Raw genomic sequence first — 17,951 nt, forward strand, 5'->3', positions numbered from 1 at the left:
CAACCTCGTGAAGAAACGTGCTCCCAGTCAGGGGTGATGGACAGCAAAGCTAGCAGAGCCCTTTTGTGAGAGTATTGATGGAAACCAGGACATAAGGAGCTTAGTCTTTTTTTTTTTTTTTTTTTTTTAAAGATTTGTTTATTTATTATGTATACAATGTTCTGCCTGCATGTGTGCCTGCATGCCAGAAGAGGGTACCAGCTCTCACTAAAGATGGTTGTGAGCCACCATGTGGTTGCTGGGAATTGAACTCAGGACATCTAGAAGAGCAGCCAGTGCTCTTAACCTCTGAGCCATCTCTCCAGCCCCCGGAGCTTAGTCTTTGAGTGAATATAGGAGAAAGAAACCACTGGGATGGGAAGCTGTGACTTTGGCTCTCCTAAGAGTCAGGGCCCAGTTTTCCTGGATCCCAATGTGTTAGTCACCATGGTGTTTTGGTGGATACTATGGTGATGTACTGGTATCAGAGCTGAAGTCGAATGTTTTCATTCCCTGCACAGAGGTGTTACGTGACACTATCCCAGGGGAGATCTAACCATCTACTCACCCAAGATAGGGAGCCAACGACAGATAAAAGTATAGAGATCACAGAAGTCCAATTTGGTGGACACATGAGTTTTATTGGGGTTACTTATAGGAATATGGGTGACAGGTTACTTACAGGAGCAGAAATGACTCAAAGATAACTCAAGGACCAAAAAGCTCAACCCCCGGGCCTGGAGAAATGACTCAGTAGTAAGAGCCCTTGCTGTTCTTCCAGAAGTCCTGATTTCATTTACCAGCACCCACATCAGGCAGCTCACAACTGCCTGTAACTATAGCACCAGGGGATATGACACCTTCGTCTGGCCTCTACAGGTAGTGTACAAACCCTCATTCTGACGTACACATATAAAGTCTATCCCATCGGGGATGACAGCTTGTGAAAGCTAAGAACTGGAGTGTGCTGAATAACCTCCAGGCAGCTCAGACTGTTGAAAGTGTCTTTGCCAGGGTGTTCAGAGCTTCTTCCAGGCAGTTCAGCAGTTTGCTTTTCTCTGCTTCTTCCAGGAAGCTTGGTTGACCTCTGTTTCTTCCAGGCTTCTCAGGTGGTCCGAACCTCTCCTGGGGTTCAGTTTGTCTCAGTTTGTGAGTCTCAGCAATCTTTACTGCATATATATGTGTACATACACATATCGTACGCACACACATACATAATACATATACATAAATACACATCCTTGAGGATGGAGAGGCCTAGTGTATCTGGTCATTTTCAGGGACTTCCTGAAGCCACTGAATTGTTTACTTCATGGGATTAATGAGCCTTTCCTTCCCCTTAGAATACCCTGTTGTTCCACATCCTTTTAAAAACTTGTCTTGCCGGGCAGTGGTGGCGCACGCCTTTAATCCCAGCACTTGGGAGGCAGAGCCAGGAGGATCTCTGTGAGTTCGAGGCCAGCCTGGACTACCAAGTGAGTTCCAGGAAAGGCGCAAAGCTACACAGAGAAACCCTGTCTCGAAAAACCAAAAAAAAAAAAAAAAAAAAAAACTTGTCTTAAAATACTATTTCCCCTTTAACATCCTGTGTTTTACCAAGCTTTCCTAGAAGATGGAAGGTTTTAATCTCACAGACACCAGCTACACACGAGAGGGCATTTTTAGTTCCAATGATAAAAACATGTCCTGATGTTTGCTATCATGACCTGATTACCAAAAAAAAAATTTTGGTTTAATAAAATGACTCTGTTTTCATTTAGGATAATTTTTTTCTTCAAAGACCTCATTTAAAATACGTATCCTATGGAAACATTAGCGAGCGTGTTGAATTAAGGAAACGACTAGGTTGCAAGTCATTCCAGTGGTATTTGGATAATATCTTTCCAGAGTTGGAGCCAATTGTACACACTGATGAAGAGGAAAAAAATCATTTACTAATAAAGGGTGAAAAAGTCCCCTAATTCTTCAACATATTGGCACCACAGGACAAATCTGGGACACCCTGGCATTATGTGAAATGCAATGATAAATACAATCAACATGGCCAACCTCTCAGGAGTGCCTTTCTCCACCTCTGGTGACAATTCTTCCTTTGTTGCTCATCTGCCACTGAAGTTCTGGGGATAAGGACCTTGACATTAGGAATGTGAGCTCTCTCGCGGCTCAGTTGCTGGTATATGATTGACCCAGATAGAGTGTACTGGTTGTGATCATTTGGTCAGTTCACTTGGCTGTGGTGGTCCACGGGAGCCTGCTCTGCTCCTGGAGCCTTCACCGGTCTGATGGGCTGACATGATTGCCTTTGGAAAGTGTTCACAGGGAGCCATGACTGGTGTACAGTGGCTGAGTTGGGTCAAAGCTCCTTTCTTGCAGCCAGTGTATGAGTCTGGGGCTGCCTCCTTCCTGGCTTGGTTGGGTTCCCAAGAGTCTGATGTCCAAGTCACCTTGGCCTAAGTTCTCCATATGTTCCTGATGGCCTTCTGTCCCGAGCCACTGTTCTTTCCTGCTTCTTTGTATGTTCATGTCTGCGCCCTCTGTGCTCTGTCCTGTGAGCCACAGCTGTCAGGATGCTTCTTACATCGTGCCTTGTTGTTAAGCTCTGAGCATCTCTCAATTGTGTAGACAGGGCTGGGACAGAACAGCTGGCTCCCTACCTGCCATGCCCAGAGACTCCTTCATGCCTAAAGTACTTCTTTGGGGTTTGAGGAATGCTGTAAGGTTCACCCTGCTGAAGGTGAGTTTAAGAAGGTCAAGGAGGAGTGACTCACAAAATCTACAAAGAAAACGAGGGAAGAAACACACTGAAAGGACAAAAAAGGGGGAGATGCCTGACAGGATTACCAAATGTAGCCTATGCAAACCTAACCTATCTCAGCTTCCTCATCACCGCCATGAAGTCTCTGAGGGGTTTCTAGCAGGACTGAGCATCCAGAATGTTGATTCACTGCTGTTCCATATAAGCTTCACCCACTTAGGGATAGTAGGTGAAATGGTTAATCTTCATTATTACTTTAACAGGATTTGGAGTCACCTAGGAGATACACCTCCTCTGAGGATGTCTTTGAGATTGTTTCCTGAGAGGTTTAGCTGAGTAGAGAAAACCCATAAGGAATGTGGTGGCCATAACACGTGGAGCAGGGACCGAATTAAACAAAAAAGAAAAAAAGGAGAAGAGGCACATCAGCCCCTCTCTGCCGCCTAAGAATGCAATGTTTCAAGCTGCCTTATACTTCTGCTCTCTTGGCTTACCCTCCACAATGGAGGCTGTACCCTCAGATTGTGTGCCAAAATAAGCCCTTACGTTGCTTTTGTTAGGTACCTTGTCACACAAGAAAAGTAGCACACATGGTGACGGTGCACAAATGCACTCTGTTCTGCTGCCCTTGCAAGAGAGAGCCATCCCTACAATAACCACTAGTTCCAGTTAAGATGAATCGCTGTGTGGACAAGAAACTACCAAAGATACCCTTTTTGGCATTGGACAGCAACTGTTTGACTGAGGGCAATGACCATGGAAAGACATAGGTAAGGGACATTAGGACTTCAGTCTTGTAGACAGACCCAGGTAGCATAACATAGCAACCCAAACCCTGACAATACTAGTTTAGATATTTGACAGGACCACGTATGGGTTAATTTTGTGCCACTGTGACCACAACTTAAAGGGAAAAGATTTGTTTCATGGTTGCGGAGGGTTCATTGCTGGTTGCTTGGCCACTGCATGTGGACAGATCAGGATGACAGTATGTGAGATAAGTTACTTTGTGATGGACAGGAAGCTCAAAGGAGACTTGGACCACTGGATCGGGTAAGATCCTCAAAGGGGCACCCCCCCCCCCCATCATCCTTCCTCCCGCCTCCCTAAAGTTTCCAGAACCTTTGGAGACTGCACCACCAACCGCACCAAGCTCTACACATAAGACTGGGGGTGGGGGGGGGAGGGACACACACGACACTTCAAGTCACCGCAGCCAGTGAACGAAGAAGGAATGTATATCCTGGGTTAATGCTAGCTAGAACGAGTCATTGATTCAGGTTCAGGTGATGCTGCTTTCCTAGTAATAAAGCGCGCAGAATTTCCTCCCTACATGTGTCGGTTCCTGTACCAGACATCACGAGCCAGGGGTTTAAAAAAAAATATTAAGGTCTTGACCTAATAGCATTTATTTCAGAGGTAATAGGATTAAAGATTTAGATATCCGTCAATGCAATGCAGTATACTGGACCAAAGACCCAAACCCTTACCATTCTGTTAGAGCTGCTACATTCTCTCTAGCCGGGTTGTGCCTTCCTCACACTCTTCCCGTGAACACGCCGGCCGTCCCCTCCTCTTTCTATACATTTCTCTGCGGAGTGACGGAGAACCTCCCTGAGAGGGAAGCGCTAAGGCTCCCAGGGACAGCTCAGCTCAGCTCGGCGCTGGTCCGGGCCCCAGCCGGGGCGGCGTGACGCCAGGCCGCGGGCTGTGACGTCATCCTCGGAGGCCGGGGCGTGCGTGCCGTGACGCGAGCCGTGGAGCCGGGCTCCGCAAGGCAGCGTGTCCTGGGCCGTGTCGCGCGCCGCGGCTCGTGCGGCTCGGCCCGGGGCTGTGGCGGGAGAGAAGATGCCACAGCCCGCGCCCCGGAGCGCCGCCATCCCGGGCAGCGGGTGTCGCGGTGAGTAGCGGGCCCGAGGCGCCTGACCCCGCGCGGCCTCCGTCGGCGGCGCCTGAGCGTGGGCTGCGGCCTGAAGCGCTGCGGCTGCTGTCGCAGGCTCGGTGGCCCGGGCGGCCCCAGCTGCTTCCGGTTTCAGCTGCACGGATGGGCGCTGCGCGGGGCCGAGTTCTCGGCGGCCGTAACTTCCAGGCGGTGTTGCGATTTACCAGGAAGACGCTGATTTTAATCATTATTGCTGTTAGTCGGTCTTTGCGGGTCGGGATTTAGACCGCGTCCACCCGTGAGGCTGGAAGACAGACAGGATGCTTGTTTGCTTGTTTCTTCTTTATATATTTTTTCAATATGCTTGTTAAAGAAATTGTCTCGTATAGTTTCCATACACCCAAAACCAATGGGTTTTGGATAAATATGAAAAACAGTAGGCCCCGCCCCCTTGCTGTTAGATCTCTCCCTTTGATGGATGTTAGGGTGCTCATGATGGACTAGTTTCACTTCTCATCGAAGGTTTGGTCTAGTCCTTTTACTTTACGAGAGCCATCGTGGTCGGGTTGGTTGCTTGCTTGGTTGCTTAGTTGCTTATCTTCAGAAAAAAAAAATGAGACTCTGGGGATGCTTTTCAATCTCTGCAGCCACCAAAATAGAGTTACTTCACATAACGGGAGTAGTTCTGATTTGAAAAACAAAAAACAAAGACACAAAAACTTTTTTTTTTTTTAATTTGAAATACTGCTTTAAGAAAAAATAGGAAATAACCCTTTCTTACTCGGAGTGTGTGTGTGCCACAGAGCTCTGCAAGTGAAATGTCAGCGAACAGTAGTGCATATTTTTCATTTTGGACAATGGCCCTGCAACTTTATTTAAATTTCTAACATTTCTGTGCTGTTTCTTGCAAGGATTTTTTTTTTTGTCACAGTTTCATATTGCTATTTTTTCTTGCAAATTATACGTAACATGAAGATTATTATTTTAATTTTCGTAGTGTAATTGAATGGCATCAAGTACATTCACAATGCTGTGTTACAGTCAGCACCATATATTTCCAAAATATTTATATCACTCAAGACAGACACTGTACCTATAGGGCAAGGACCTCTGCCCCTCTTGTCTCTATGAATTTACCTGGTTTGGATACTTCATTGTTAAGTGGAATTCTACTGCCTTTCCTTTCATCTTTACGTGTATCTGTTGGAGTCTCTGTGATGGCTATTCTTGGTTGTCAACTAGACTACATCAGGAATTAACTAAAACCTAAAATGTTTGGGCACACCTGTGAGGGACTTTTGCTTAATTAAATCATTTGAAGTGGGGAGACCCACTTCTAATCTGGATCTTTGAGGAAGGAAGACACACCTTTAGTCCAGATATTTTGGGGTGGGAAGATCTACCTTTAATCTGGGCCATACCTTCTGCTGGCATCCTATATAAAGGACATAGAAGGAGTAGGCCTCTCTTTTCCTGCTTGCTCTTGCCCTCACTAGCAAGTCTATTCCTTCATTGGCATTAGAGCGTGCTTCTTTGGGATTCTGGAATATACTGAAGACCAGCTGAGACATCCAGCCTCATGGACTGAACAACTGGCATAGACAGTCATTGTTGGACTAGCTGGACCACAGCCTGTAAATAAATCCCCTACATTCGTGTGTGTGTGTGTGTGTGTGTGTGTGTGTGTGTGTGTGTGTGTGTGTCACACACAGAGATTCACTCTAAAAGTTTCGTTACTCTGGAGAACTGATGAATACAGTGTTTCTGTTTTCATTCTTTGGAATGTATATATAAGGTTTGGATTGCTCTGCTCACATTTGAAAAGACTCTGCTTTGAAGACTTTTTTACCTGTACAGGTTGCTGAATCTGACAGGCTCCACCTCAACACTCACCTGGATTAGCCCTCAGTAGTAATCTTTTTTAAAGTTAATTAATTTTTATTTTATGTGTATTTTATCTGCATGTATGTCTGTGTAGACTTGTGCATACAGTGTCTGTAGAGTCCGGATCCCCTGGAACTGGGGTTTCAGGCAGTTGTGAGCCGCTATGTGGTTGCTGGGAATTGAACCCAGGTCCTCTGGAAGAGCAACCAGTGTTCTTAACCACTGAGCCATCTCTCCAGCCTGGTGCTCAGTAATCGTCACGGTACTTCATATTGCTTGTCAGCACACCCTCTGGTTGTTCCTTGGGACCCTTCTGAGGTCTTTCATAGGTTCTTTCCCCGAAAAGTTCACGGTGTCCCCAAGTTTAGTGTTTGGTGCTGTTGTACCTTCATTACTTAAACCTCCTCTGCACCAGTTACCATGTAACTTGAACTGCAATTCCCACGTCTCCTGTAAGTTTGACTTCATTTCCCTCTCAGTGTTCCCTTAAATGTAACATCTCTAGAACCCAAACCACCCTTGACCCTTGTTCTGTGTCATCAAGACTTGACAGCTTGGTGCTGTTGCCTCTTCTTCCTCAGGGCTTCCCCGCATGCTGACAGGTGCCGATAGTTGGCCGTTGCTCTGCCTTTCCACTCAATTTCACAGCCCAACGTCAAGCCCAGGTGGCTTCTCCTTGGGATTGTTTTCACTGATTCCTTGATTCTAAAGATTTTCTCCCTCTGTCCCAAACTGTTTTGTTCACAGCTGTCAGGACTTTCTTCCTAAGATAGGTAGAAGAGTTGCTCCAAGACACTAGCTGGCCATTGTCACCCCACGTTCCAATCGGGTCTCACCCTGGAAGCCCAGGCTGGCCTTGAACCCTTGTCATTCTTGCCTAGCTTCCCATGTGCTGGGATTGTACATCTCTGCAGTTCTGACAGGTTTCCTTTGCAGTGGCAGGGCCCCAGCCTGTCTTCCTACAATTAACCATTCACCTTCCACTCCCTTGAGGTCTCACAATCCACTGATGAGTTAGGGCTGGAGAGCTGGCTCAGTGGTTAAGAGGAAGTGGTGTTCTTGCAGAGAAACCTAGTTCAGTGCCCAGCAGGGGTGTTGGGGACTTCAAAGCGCCACTGGTCCGACACCTCTGGACTCTACAGGCTCCTGCACTCATATGTACATGCCCACCCCACATACACATAATTAAAAATAAAAACAAATCTTTAAAAAACTGTTCGGGAAATTCTGCTTCATTACCAAGATGGGAGATGGGAGACCTCTTAGAGCTGCTTGGCATGGGTCCTGGGAATTAAACTCTGGAAGAACAGCAAGCATTCTTCTGAACTGCTGAACTTTAGCTTTGGCCCTTAATATTCTTTTTTTTTTTCAAGATTTATTTTTATTTTATGTGTAGGAGTGTTTTGCCTGCATATATGTTGGTGTACCACATGTGTGCAGTGCCCACAAAGACCAGGAGGGTGTGGAATCTCCTGGAACTGGAGTTATAAATGACTGTTAGCCACCATATGGGTGCTGGGAACTGAACCCAGTTTCTCTGCAAGAGCAACAAGTACTCCTGATCCCCAGCCCCTGGTTTAATATTCCTATTTGAAATGTCTCTGTTAAAAAGGACTGTTGTTTCAAAATATGTAGACTTCACAATGATGTCAACAAGTCTGACTAGGAGTAGATGAAAGACTTCCAACGGAGGAAAGTGAGGGGCTCCATTCCCTTCCATGTCCCTTTATTGTCTTCATCTTTATCTTGCTCAGGGTCACAGACATTTGCCACCATGCCCTGCTTGTTTTCTATGGAGAAGAGATTCATAAACACTAAGGACTGTCAGATCTTTGCTAGGGAGCATCGGGTGTCTGGAGTTTAGTTTGCTCTGAACCTTTCCTCTTGGGTACCGTCTGCCGGCGCTCCTGCATTCTTTCCGTTTCCAGCACTGAGAAGGGGGGAGGGAACACTGTGTACTTTCCTGTTGTCATCACCTGGTAATTTCACAGTTATGGTAGGCACAGCACAGCTGTAAGCCAGTCATTGTGTTCACATGAACAACTGAGTTGAGATGTGGCCTGGCTCGTTGGTGGAAAAGGCTGACAAAAGCTTGCTCTTTGGCAGTTTGTATACAGCATACACTTACACCGAAAACAGCTAGGAACTGCTGGAAGGTAAGGTCTCAACATGTCAAGAGACATTTTAAACTTCATTAAGCATTATGGGAATGGTTTGGACTGAGAAAATGAAAGCCTCCTGCTATTGTTAGACAGGTTCATCCCATTAACCATACGCTGCAGGATGTAGATTGTACAGGGCCCAATATGCAGACTGTCCGGACTCAAAGTGGTGCTCTTTGAACTTCCATTCATAGAGTATTTGCTCAGTGTTTGCGTTTTCTCAGACTTCTCAAGTTAGTGAGATAAAAATATCCCTTTCCTTTCAGGGTGTCTAAAACTGTTTTCTTTGCACGTGTTGGGATAGAAACCCCCTTTGTATCTGAGAGTAGAGAAAAGGCATTCCATTTCATTGAAAGCCTTACACTACCTATTTCTCTCCAAGGTTTTTCTTACATCATGGAGTGTTTTTCTAGGAAAGTTGTTTTTTAGCCTCACTTGTTAAATGATTGCATATACTTTATATAATATGTTTGAAATAAAGACAAGTACAAATAGAGGTAGCCAACATGCCACTAACCAGAACTTATTAATGTTATTTCCCGATAACTGCCAACAGCAATTGCCGACAGCCGTATAGAGACACAAAACAGGCATCAGGGCACATCATAAAGCAGCACTGGCCAAGTTTCAGTGTCACTTTAGACAGTTCCTTTTGTTCATTCTATCCTCTTAGGTGCTGTAGTAAGATGATCAAGCATGCAGCACCCTTCTGGTAGCTTTTCTTAAAGAATTACTTAGTGATTTTTAGAAGAGGATGTTAGGCTATTTAGTATATTACAATGCTATCTATGCATTGTAGTGGAAGACTAGTGGAAATATGTAACATCAGGTCAATGAGAATTTAATCGGCAGATTCAGGAATATATACTTACATTGTTACCCCAGTGCTTTCTTGATTTTATTGAGATACATTTTCTAGTTTCTGAGATTCCACAGTATGCCAAGCTGGTCTTGGCCTGGGAAGATGGTGTCCAGCTGCTCAGCCCTCGCCTGTCCCCAGCCTGTTCTCTTTTCTCCCTTTCATCATAGGAAGCGACCTTTCTTCTCCTTTCCTTATGAGAAAGGCTAGAAACTAACTCGGTTGTTCTGCTTGTGGCTTACCATTCCTTGTTTGTTTGTTTGTTTTGTTGTTGTTGTTCTTTTAATTTTTCCTGCTTGGGTCTTGTTTTATTCTGAGGAACTCGTTTGACTTCATTTTTTTTTTTTTTCTACAGTGGTTTGCGTATTTGAATCTGTTTTAAAAACTTGGGTCAGTTAGAGTACATTGAATTTTCATTTGGAGTTACTCTTCTAGGGTTGCAGGTGCAGCTTAAGGGTTGCTTGGTGAGGTGCTGAGCTTAATAGTTCAATCTGAGCATCACAGGCTTTCCAAATTTGGTTAGAACTGTAAAAATGGTTTATTTTAAAATTTCCCTTTCAGTATTTTTACTGTGTGTGTGTGTGCGCTCTGTACATATGGAGGCTGTTTGGTGTCGTTTTTAATTGCTCTCCATCTCACTGTCCCTGGAGCTCTCTGATTGGTTAGGCTAGGCAGCAGTGAGGTCTGGGGTCTGTCTGCCTTTCTCTGCTTCCCCTGGTGCTGAGATCACAGTTGTGTAGGAGCACAGCCTGCACACCGCCAAGGATCCAAACTGAAGCCCGAACGCCTTCTCAGTAAATATTTATTTTCGTTACCCCACGTGTACTATGCTCACACTCTGCTGGTGTCAAAGATTTCACATTGCTCAGAATCTAAATGTCCCATAGCTTTTTCAACAGAAATATACTTTGAAAAAGTATCGAAACAAGTAGTTATTAATTGTTAACACAAGGCACTGATCAACATTTGGGTTTGAGAAGATGGAAGGATCCCTGTGTTATGGGGTCTTGATTATGGCTCCGAGGGTGAGGGTCTCTGGGTGAGGTCGTTGTAACAACCTTGCTTATACTGTGGATACATTGTTTATTGAGATGTCTTCATTTCAGAGATCTGGAATTACCATTCAGTTTGCAGGTGCTGGGGTTTCGTTTCCCAGCTTCTTTATTCAGTGCACTCTCTCGGGTAACAGCCACTCAGGACCCTTACCCACCAGCCTGTTCACATTTGTATCCTAGTCTTCCTCTCCTCACACCTCTCTGTCTGACTTGAGCTTGTGGTCTCTCTCCACTGCAGTCGCCATGCTGTGTGTACTTTGCCCACCTCCTCCTCTCCTGTCGGAGAGCAGCTACCACACCCATGAAAGAAAAACAAGGCCAAACTGATGTGTTTCACAGGGTAGCCTGTCAGTCATTCAACACTGACATCCACGAGTGACTGTTGGGGCTTTTGTAAGCATTTACGTTTCTGACTGAAAAGTTTGTCTCTGTTGTTTGGCTTGGCATTAATTGACCTTACATATTTGCTTTGGCCTTCCTTTTAAATATGTTCAGCCTTGGACGCTGATGCCAGGGGTAGTTGCCAGTAGAAGACATATCAAAGATACAAAGCAAAGACTAGTATGTGTAGGCTGGGCTTGTCATTTGTCAGAATAGATGAGATTAGAATTTCAGGTTTTGATTTTTGTTTGGTCGCATTAATGTCTAACTAGCAGGTATATGATTGCTATGTACCTTTTCATTTTTGGTTGTTGATCTGTCAGAAAAATGTATCTCTGTTGCTTCCAAGTGCTGATATGGCTAATTATAGAAATGACTGATTTTATAAGTGTCTGTCATGTACAGTGATTTGCCACCTAAAACACGTTCTCAATTAAAACATTGCTAAGGAAAATAATAGCTACTTAATAGAGTTGTTAAGAATTAGGACATTTATTGTCTTTACGTTGGGCTGATGTAGCTATGATGGGGGGAGTAGTCTGTGAGGACTCTAGACAGAGTTGGACAAGCCCTATGGGTGGGCTCTTTGGATAGAAAACCTTTTCATTTTACGCCTAGATGTTTGCAGGCAACCGTGCATGGTTGGAAAAATGGAAAGGATTTTCCTGTTTTCACCACGGACTGTTATTTAATATTAAAGATTGGGCAAATTCCTTGAGTTTATACTTTGCCAGTAATAAATATGACTGCTGTTCCAGCATCATTTTCTTACTGTTGTTAATAAGGTGGTCATGATCTTCATGTAGACAGATCATTATGGTATTGCTTGACCCAAACAAGTTAGTAGTGATATGTTTAGAAATTCCTAGCATTTTGGCAAGCATACTGATAGTTATTAAAGACTTACACAGTCTTTCATTCATTTCAACAAATATTTATTATATCTTTGCTGTATACCAAACACTACTCAGAAAATACTGCAAGGAATCAAACAGACCAAAAGGCTCTTGATGTGATGTTTCTCAGCTTCCAGTCTAGAGGAGCTGAGAGTGATAAGCCATGTGTCTGTATGGAGAGAGACCGGCTTTACTACCTAGTGTCTGAATTGCACTGTAAGGTAGGTGCTTTAGGTATAGGACCTTATTGAGAAGGCCATATCTGAATGGGAGTAAACAGGTAAAGGAGGCAGCTATGAAACCACCCGAGGAAAAGTATTCTAGACAGGGAAAAGCCAGTGCACAGTCCTTAAGAGTGTGACTGGTGGACTTTCTGACCCATGTGGATCTGTATCTAGGGTAAAACCAGTGTCAACTGCCCTGGTTTAGGAATTAGGGTGTTAAAAGCCTCTGAAAGGGAAGTGACGAATGTTTCTTATTTCTTGTTCTTTGAAGGCAGCCACATCACACTAAGGCCATTTTCTTCAAAGGTTTGGTAACCACCTAGAAATGTTTTTACGAAGGTTGAACATTTAAAAGGACTGTAAGCCATCTAGGCTGCCTGATTTTCCAGCCAGTGCTCTTTTAAGAACTGGCCCATTGCATTTGAATTCACAGACCGTTCCCCCTGACTCAAAAAGCCATATGGAACCCACAACTATAGAAATTTTCTAAAATACATCTATACCCATAGTGGCATGCACCAGAGGCAGTGGATTTCTGTGAGATCAGCCTGATCTACATAGTGAGTTCCAAGACAGGCAAGGCTATGTAGAAAACCCTGTTTCATACAGACAAATATACAAACAAACAAAAAATACATCTGTATACATAAATAAAAAGGACTAAAATGGAGTTATCCTTTAGTGGCAACAATATTAGAAACCTGCTAGAGGCTAATAAGAACCCCATTGTCAGAAATGTTTTTCTTCTTTTGAAATTGGAGGTTCCAAAGACCTCCAAACATTACAGGTTATTGTCATTGTTCCTGGTTACCTTCCTGAACTTGAGTGATAACCTATTACTCAAGACATTACATACTTGAGTCAAAGAACATGGGAAAATCAGCTGGTACTGACCTGGAAACTTTATCCCTACTGGCTAGCTTTCGTAAAAGTTCTGAAGCTTCTTTATGTGCTCCTGGAAATGAAAAGTAAGCACCAGGCATAACATCTGTGGACTCTTCCAGTTACAGTCATGAGTGACTGGCAAGACATGCCCTGTGGTGCAGTAGTCGCATAAACATCGTGGGGTAGCCAACTGCTTTCTGATTGGATTTGAGGCCCATTGTTGGCTGAGAGCCTATGGCAGGGATGGAGGCCCTCGAGAGAACCTACTACTATTACTTTGCTCAACAGACACAGTAAACTGACTCCTAATGACTTACTGTTACACCCATAGGTTAAGGAACTTCTTAACCCCCTCGCCAGAGAAGCTTCTGTTTGCAATAAGTGACAACACAGATACTCAACAACTGGCCAAGGTGCAAAGAATGAAATACTACAGAATGGTTAGCTTTAAAGGGAACGTATATATCACACCCCACCCCAGAGCCCAGGAATCGTGGAAAGAGGGAGGCGGAAGAATTGAAGAGCCAAAGGGAGTGGACGACCATAGGAAGCAGTGTCTTCCTGACACGCCAGGGCGGCTGCACGCATGCGCTTGCAGTGGTTAGGACAGCATGCACAAGACCTGTCAAGTCCAAGCCACACCAAAGCCAGCATGGAAAGAGGAGGTGGGCACGAGATTCTACCCTAGCTGAGGTGCCATTGCCAGTTGTTAGCTGCCGGGAGAGGAAGAGTCAGTTTTCTCTAAGAGTGTACCCCTGTAAGTCAATTGTGTTCCAGTGGAAGGCCACACATCCAAGAATATTTGGGCAGCACTAATTGATGTTGAAAGGCGGTAGGGTGGGAGTGGGGGGCGCTTTTTTAAAAAATGATTTATTTAATTTTATTTTTTGTGCATTGGTGTTATGCCTGCCTGTATGTCTTTGTGAAGGTGTCAGATCCCCTGGAGGCAGAGTTATAGACAGTTGTGAGCTGCCATGTGGTTGCTGGGAATGGAACCCAGGTCCTCTGCAAGAACAGCTGGTGCTCTCAACCACTGAACCATCCTTCCAGTTTCCTGTTTTGTTTTTTTTTTAAAGACAGGTTCTTACTGGGGCTTCAACAACTAGGCTGGCTGGCTAGCAGGTCTCAGGGATCCATCTGTCTTCAACTTCTCAGCATTGGGATTACAAAGCATGCCACACTCATTTGTTGCCCTTACAGAGGACCCAGGTTTGATTTTCACATCCACATGATAGTTCACAACCATTCCCTTATTCCAGTTCCAGGGGCCTGATGCCCTCTTTGGGCCCTCATGGATACCAGACATGCATGTGGTGCACATAGATACATGGAGGCAAAATACTCATAAACTGAAACAAATCTAAATGGACGGAAGGAAGGAAGGAAGGAAGGAAGGAAGGAAGGAAGGAAGGAAGGAAGGAAGGAAGGAAGGAAGGAAGAAAGGAAGGAAGGAAGGAAGGAAGCTCAAAGCTTGCCACAGTTTCTGGTCTTTTATATAGGCACTCCGGACCAAACTCAAGTCCTCAGACTTAGTGCTAGCCTTCTGAATTCTTTCTGCAGCAATGGAGGTTTGAGTTTCTGATTGATAGTCTGTATTGTGTTGCCTAGAAAGTAGAGATGCACGGCATAGCTCTGGAGGCCAGGAAATCTGGATTGTCTATGGTACTTTTACTGTGAAGCTCTTAGAAAAATAGTTCCCAGGTGGTTTTTCGAGTGTCTCATTGGCCTAGAACGTGACCAAGTGTGCTAGGCTAACTGGACAGCAAGACACAGGGATTCACGGGCCCGCCCTTCCTAGCCTAGGACTGAAAGTGTGCTGCCACACCTGGGGTAAACCCAGATCTTGACAACAGCTCTCTTCCTACCCCTTTGAATCTTGGCTTTGGAGGGTTCTAGACTTGGCCAAGATGGTGACAATCAGGCTGAAGAGATGCAGATGGCAGTGTCCACCTGTGGTAGAGTTTTTTGCTGGCACAGCTGTTGTATCCTGGGACTGGGAAGGGCTTGGCTGTCATTCATGTCATCTTTGAAGGCTTCCTCCTGTGTTAAGGAGTCCACAGTAGAGGTAGGGAGGCTGGAGTGGCTGGAGGAGGACCATCTTTAAATGTTAGTCTTGCTACATAGTTGGTGACCATCAAAGCCGCATGTTTATGGCCTGACGTCAGCATCCCATGGTCCTCCGAACACGCTGTGCTTTTGTTTTTTATTGCTGTTTGCTTGTTAGTTGCCTGCTCCTAAGCCAAGATATCAGGCAGTTAAAATATATTTCTTGGTTGAAACTCAGAATTTGCCTTAAAGGTCACTACTCTGTCTTCCCATGTTGTTGCAAATTTGTGCCTTGTTTTCCTGATAAAGGCTCTGGATCCTTTCTTCCTGAGCATTTCCTTGCACTTGCATTTTTCGGTATGTATTTAGTGTAAAAGGTGCTTCCAGCTGACAGGGCAGCTCACTGGTGCCCTGTGCCCACTGCAGTCACTACCCTCGTTTATCCGCATTACCATTTTAGTTTTCCTTTAATTACTTTTGTTTTTTAAGTTGACTTGTGAAATATCTAGTAGTTGGTTAGCAAATAATTTAAAAATAGCTGTTTACCATCTAGGCTGAGGGCACAATGTTGTTCAAAAAGCTTAATGTTTAAAGTGAGGTTTACTAATTAATTTGCTTTGTCTTGTTTTTTAGGGATGATTTTTAATTGGCTGTAGAAATAAGTGATTTATAAGTTGTATCTTTGTGCAGATACCAATATACATGGGTTTCTTAGGTAGTGTTTCCTTGTCCTCAGTTCACCTGGAATGTTTATATGTGCTGCTACTTGATATGATATTTTGTTCTGACTTTGTTTTTACATGATAAAGAGACAGAACAATTATTGAAACCCTTTATTTGACAATACTGTTAGAACTAGAGTGGGTTGTGGGATAGAGTAGACTCTTAGATTAGAAAGTCGGACTTTCTTTTTTGAGTTGGTTATGAGTTTTTTGTTGGCTAGCTTTTTTACCCAGGGGTGTAGGGGAGGGCACTGTTTGTTTTTGTTTTTGAGCCAAGGTCTCACTTTATAGGCCAGGCTTGGAATTCACTGTGTAGCACAGGCTGGCCATGAACTCAGATGGCCATCTTGCCTTCTCCTCCCAAGTGCTGAGATTATAATTATGAGCCTCCGCTCGTGACTGTGTGGAAGGGACTTTTCATGTTCTGAGATGGTACGTGCTGCAGCACTTGATCCTGGTCCTGCAGAGTTAAAGCTTGAAGACGGTGGCCACGCTGAGCGCAGCCCAGAGCAAAGGTGAAGCAGTGTTCATTAACAGGCGGCTGGACGTGTCGGCTCTTTCGTTGCTTTGTTTTGCCGAGTGTTGACACAGTGGGGACAATGGGTAGGTTGGGCGGTTTGGAAATCAGTGAGTGTTCAGTAGCTGACTGAGGAGTGTTCCGGGGTCTAACATGCCTATCTTTCTTTTTTAGGACTTTGAAAATGGCCCTTGAGCTATGCTAGGTCTATAATGGGAAGTGTCACAGTTCGGTATTTCTGTTACGGGTGCCTCTTTACATCTGCTACCTGGACAGTTCTGCTTTTCATTTATTTCAACTTCAGTGAAGTGACTCAGCCCCTTAAGAATGTGCCCATCAAGGGGTCTGGCCCCCATGGACCATTTCCCAAAAAATTCTACCCACGTTTTACTCGAAGTCCAGGTCGAGTATTAGATCCGCAGTTTAAAGCAAACAGAATGGACGATTTGATGAATAACCACATCGAAGATAATGGCCTCTCAAAATCTTCCTCCGAGCTGGGTAAGTAATCAGGTCTGTGCTCTGTAAACCGTGTGTTGTTCAGGATTAGAAATGTCCTATTGTTCCCAAAGTTACATGGTTCTAGTTAGATCCGAGCAGGGGCTGCTGTGAGGGAAGTCATTTAAAGTCGGAATCCAAAGCTTATAGGAGCCCTTTTTATACAAAAGCTTATGTGTAAATTTTTGTGGGGCATGGGTTCCTGTAAAAACTTGATGAGACTGGGGCCTGCTGAAGTCCTTTCGGATTTAATAATTGATTTCCTTTATGGAACAGTATCAGTATTTTTTCTCTGGTCACAAATAATTTGTCTTGTGAGTGTAATAAAATGTGGGGGGTTTGTTAGTTCATTTATTTGTGGTTTTTGTTTGTTTGTTTTTTGAAACAATGTATCTCTAGCTGGCCTGGAACTCACTATCTAGTCTAGGACAGAAATCTGCCTGCCTCTTGTCTCCCTAGTGCTGGTATTAAAGGTATGTGCCAACACATAACAAAATAGTCTTAAAAATAATGGTTTTGAACACGGTTAGGGCACACTTGGTTTGCATTGAATTGATGAGACTCTGACGTCAGCCCCAGCTTACTCATTTGAAACCTACAACTGCAGACAGCCAATTGAAAACTACAGTGATAGAATCTGACTACAGTGGTGAAGTCAAGGCTTCAGGAGACCATCACATCATAGTGGCCATTGAGATCATCTTTCCAGACCTAAGGCACTGACTGTAATTTCACTCTCTTTCAGGTATGATTTTCAATGAACGTGATCAGGAATTGAGAGACCTGGGCTACCAGAAACATGCCTTTAATATGCTTATTAGTAACCGCTTGGGATACCACAGAGATGTGCCAGACACCAGGAATGCTGAGTATGCTCCTTATTGGCTTCTGATGAATTCCAGTGACAGTGTTTTAACGCCAGTGTGAGCAGTCAAGGGCAATGTTCAGTTTGCACTTAGTATTTGGCATACCAGAACAGTGTACTGGATTCCACTCCTGCTACTCTTGAAGAACCATGGTCTGAGAGTGTAATGATGCAGTTTTAGAGCTTGCTGTATGTCTTTGGACATTTCAAGTCAATTACCTGAACCTAAACTTCAAAAAAAAATTCTTATTGCATTTATGGCAATAAGGAATTAAAACTAGTGACTTAGTACTTTTTCATAATCTTCTGTGCTTCTTTCAAAGGCTTTTTGTTCTTGTAGT

The 17,951-nt window shown here is 44.3% G+C and overlaps 3 protein-coding genes across 18 annotated transcripts in view; 2 read left to right on the forward strand and 1 right to left on the reverse strand.

Moving 5' to 3' along the window:
- The window catches only part of Galntl5 (polypeptide N-acetylgalactosaminyltransferase like 5), a 48,777-nt gene extending 46,727 nt beyond the window's left edge, over positions 1-2,050 (forward strand). For 2 of the 3 annotated variants that reach the window (XM_076566008.1, XM_042273239.2), the window contains one exon: positions 1,740-1,934. Coding sequence is in view for 1 of the 3 variants with exons in the window: in XM_006988371.4 (XP_006988433.3) it covers positions 1,740-1,940 (201 nt within the window). In the remaining 2 variants the exon portion in view is untranslated. Of the gene's footprint in view, positions 1-1,739 lie in introns of all 3 variants that reach the window. The other variant, XM_006988371.4, reaches the window with a different exon arrangement.
- LOC121827954 (uncharacterized) overlaps positions 1-5,676 on the reverse strand; it is an 85,309-nt gene extending 79,633 nt beyond the window's left edge. For 3 of the 7 annotated variants that reach the window (XM_076566011.1, XM_076566010.1, XM_076566009.1), the window contains exon 1: positions 4,225-5,676. In XM_076566011.1, the coding sequence (XP_076422126.1) occupies positions 4,451-4,864 (414 nt within the window). In that variant the 5' untranslated portion in view covers positions 4,865-5,676 and the 3' untranslated portion in view covers positions 4,225-4,450. Of the gene's footprint in view, positions 1-1,803; positions 2,753-4,224 lie in introns of those variants that run through there. The other 4 variants (XM_076566014.1, XM_076566013.1, XM_076566012.1 and 1 more) reach the window with 3 other exon arrangements.
- The window catches only part of Galnt11 (polypeptide N-acetylgalactosaminyltransferase 11), a 31,546-nt gene continuing 18,076 nt past the window's right edge, over positions 4,482-17,951 (forward strand). For 2 of the 8 annotated variants that reach the window (XM_076565993.1, XM_076565996.1), the window contains exons 1-3: positions 4,496-4,634; positions 16,422-16,748; positions 17,491-17,614. In XM_076565993.1, coding sequence (XP_076422108.1) covers positions 16,460-16,748; positions 17,491-17,614 — 413 coding nt within the window. In that variant the 5' untranslated portion in view covers positions 4,496-4,634; positions 16,422-16,459. Of the gene's footprint in view, positions 4,635-8,493; positions 8,657-13,293; positions 13,628-15,522; positions 16,334-16,421; positions 16,749-17,490; positions 17,615-17,951 lie in introns of those variants that run through there. The other 6 variants (XM_076565998.1, XM_076565997.1, XM_076565995.1 and 3 more) reach the window with 6 other exon arrangements.

Source organism: Peromyscus maniculatus, chromosome 3 (assembly GCF_049852395.1).
Source record: "Peromyscus maniculatus bairdii isolate BWxNUB_F1_BW_parent chromosome 3, HU_Pman_BW_mat_3.1, whole genome shotgun sequence".
Taxonomy (NCBI): Eukaryota; Metazoa; Chordata; class Mammalia; order Rodentia; family Cricetidae; genus Peromyscus; species Peromyscus maniculatus.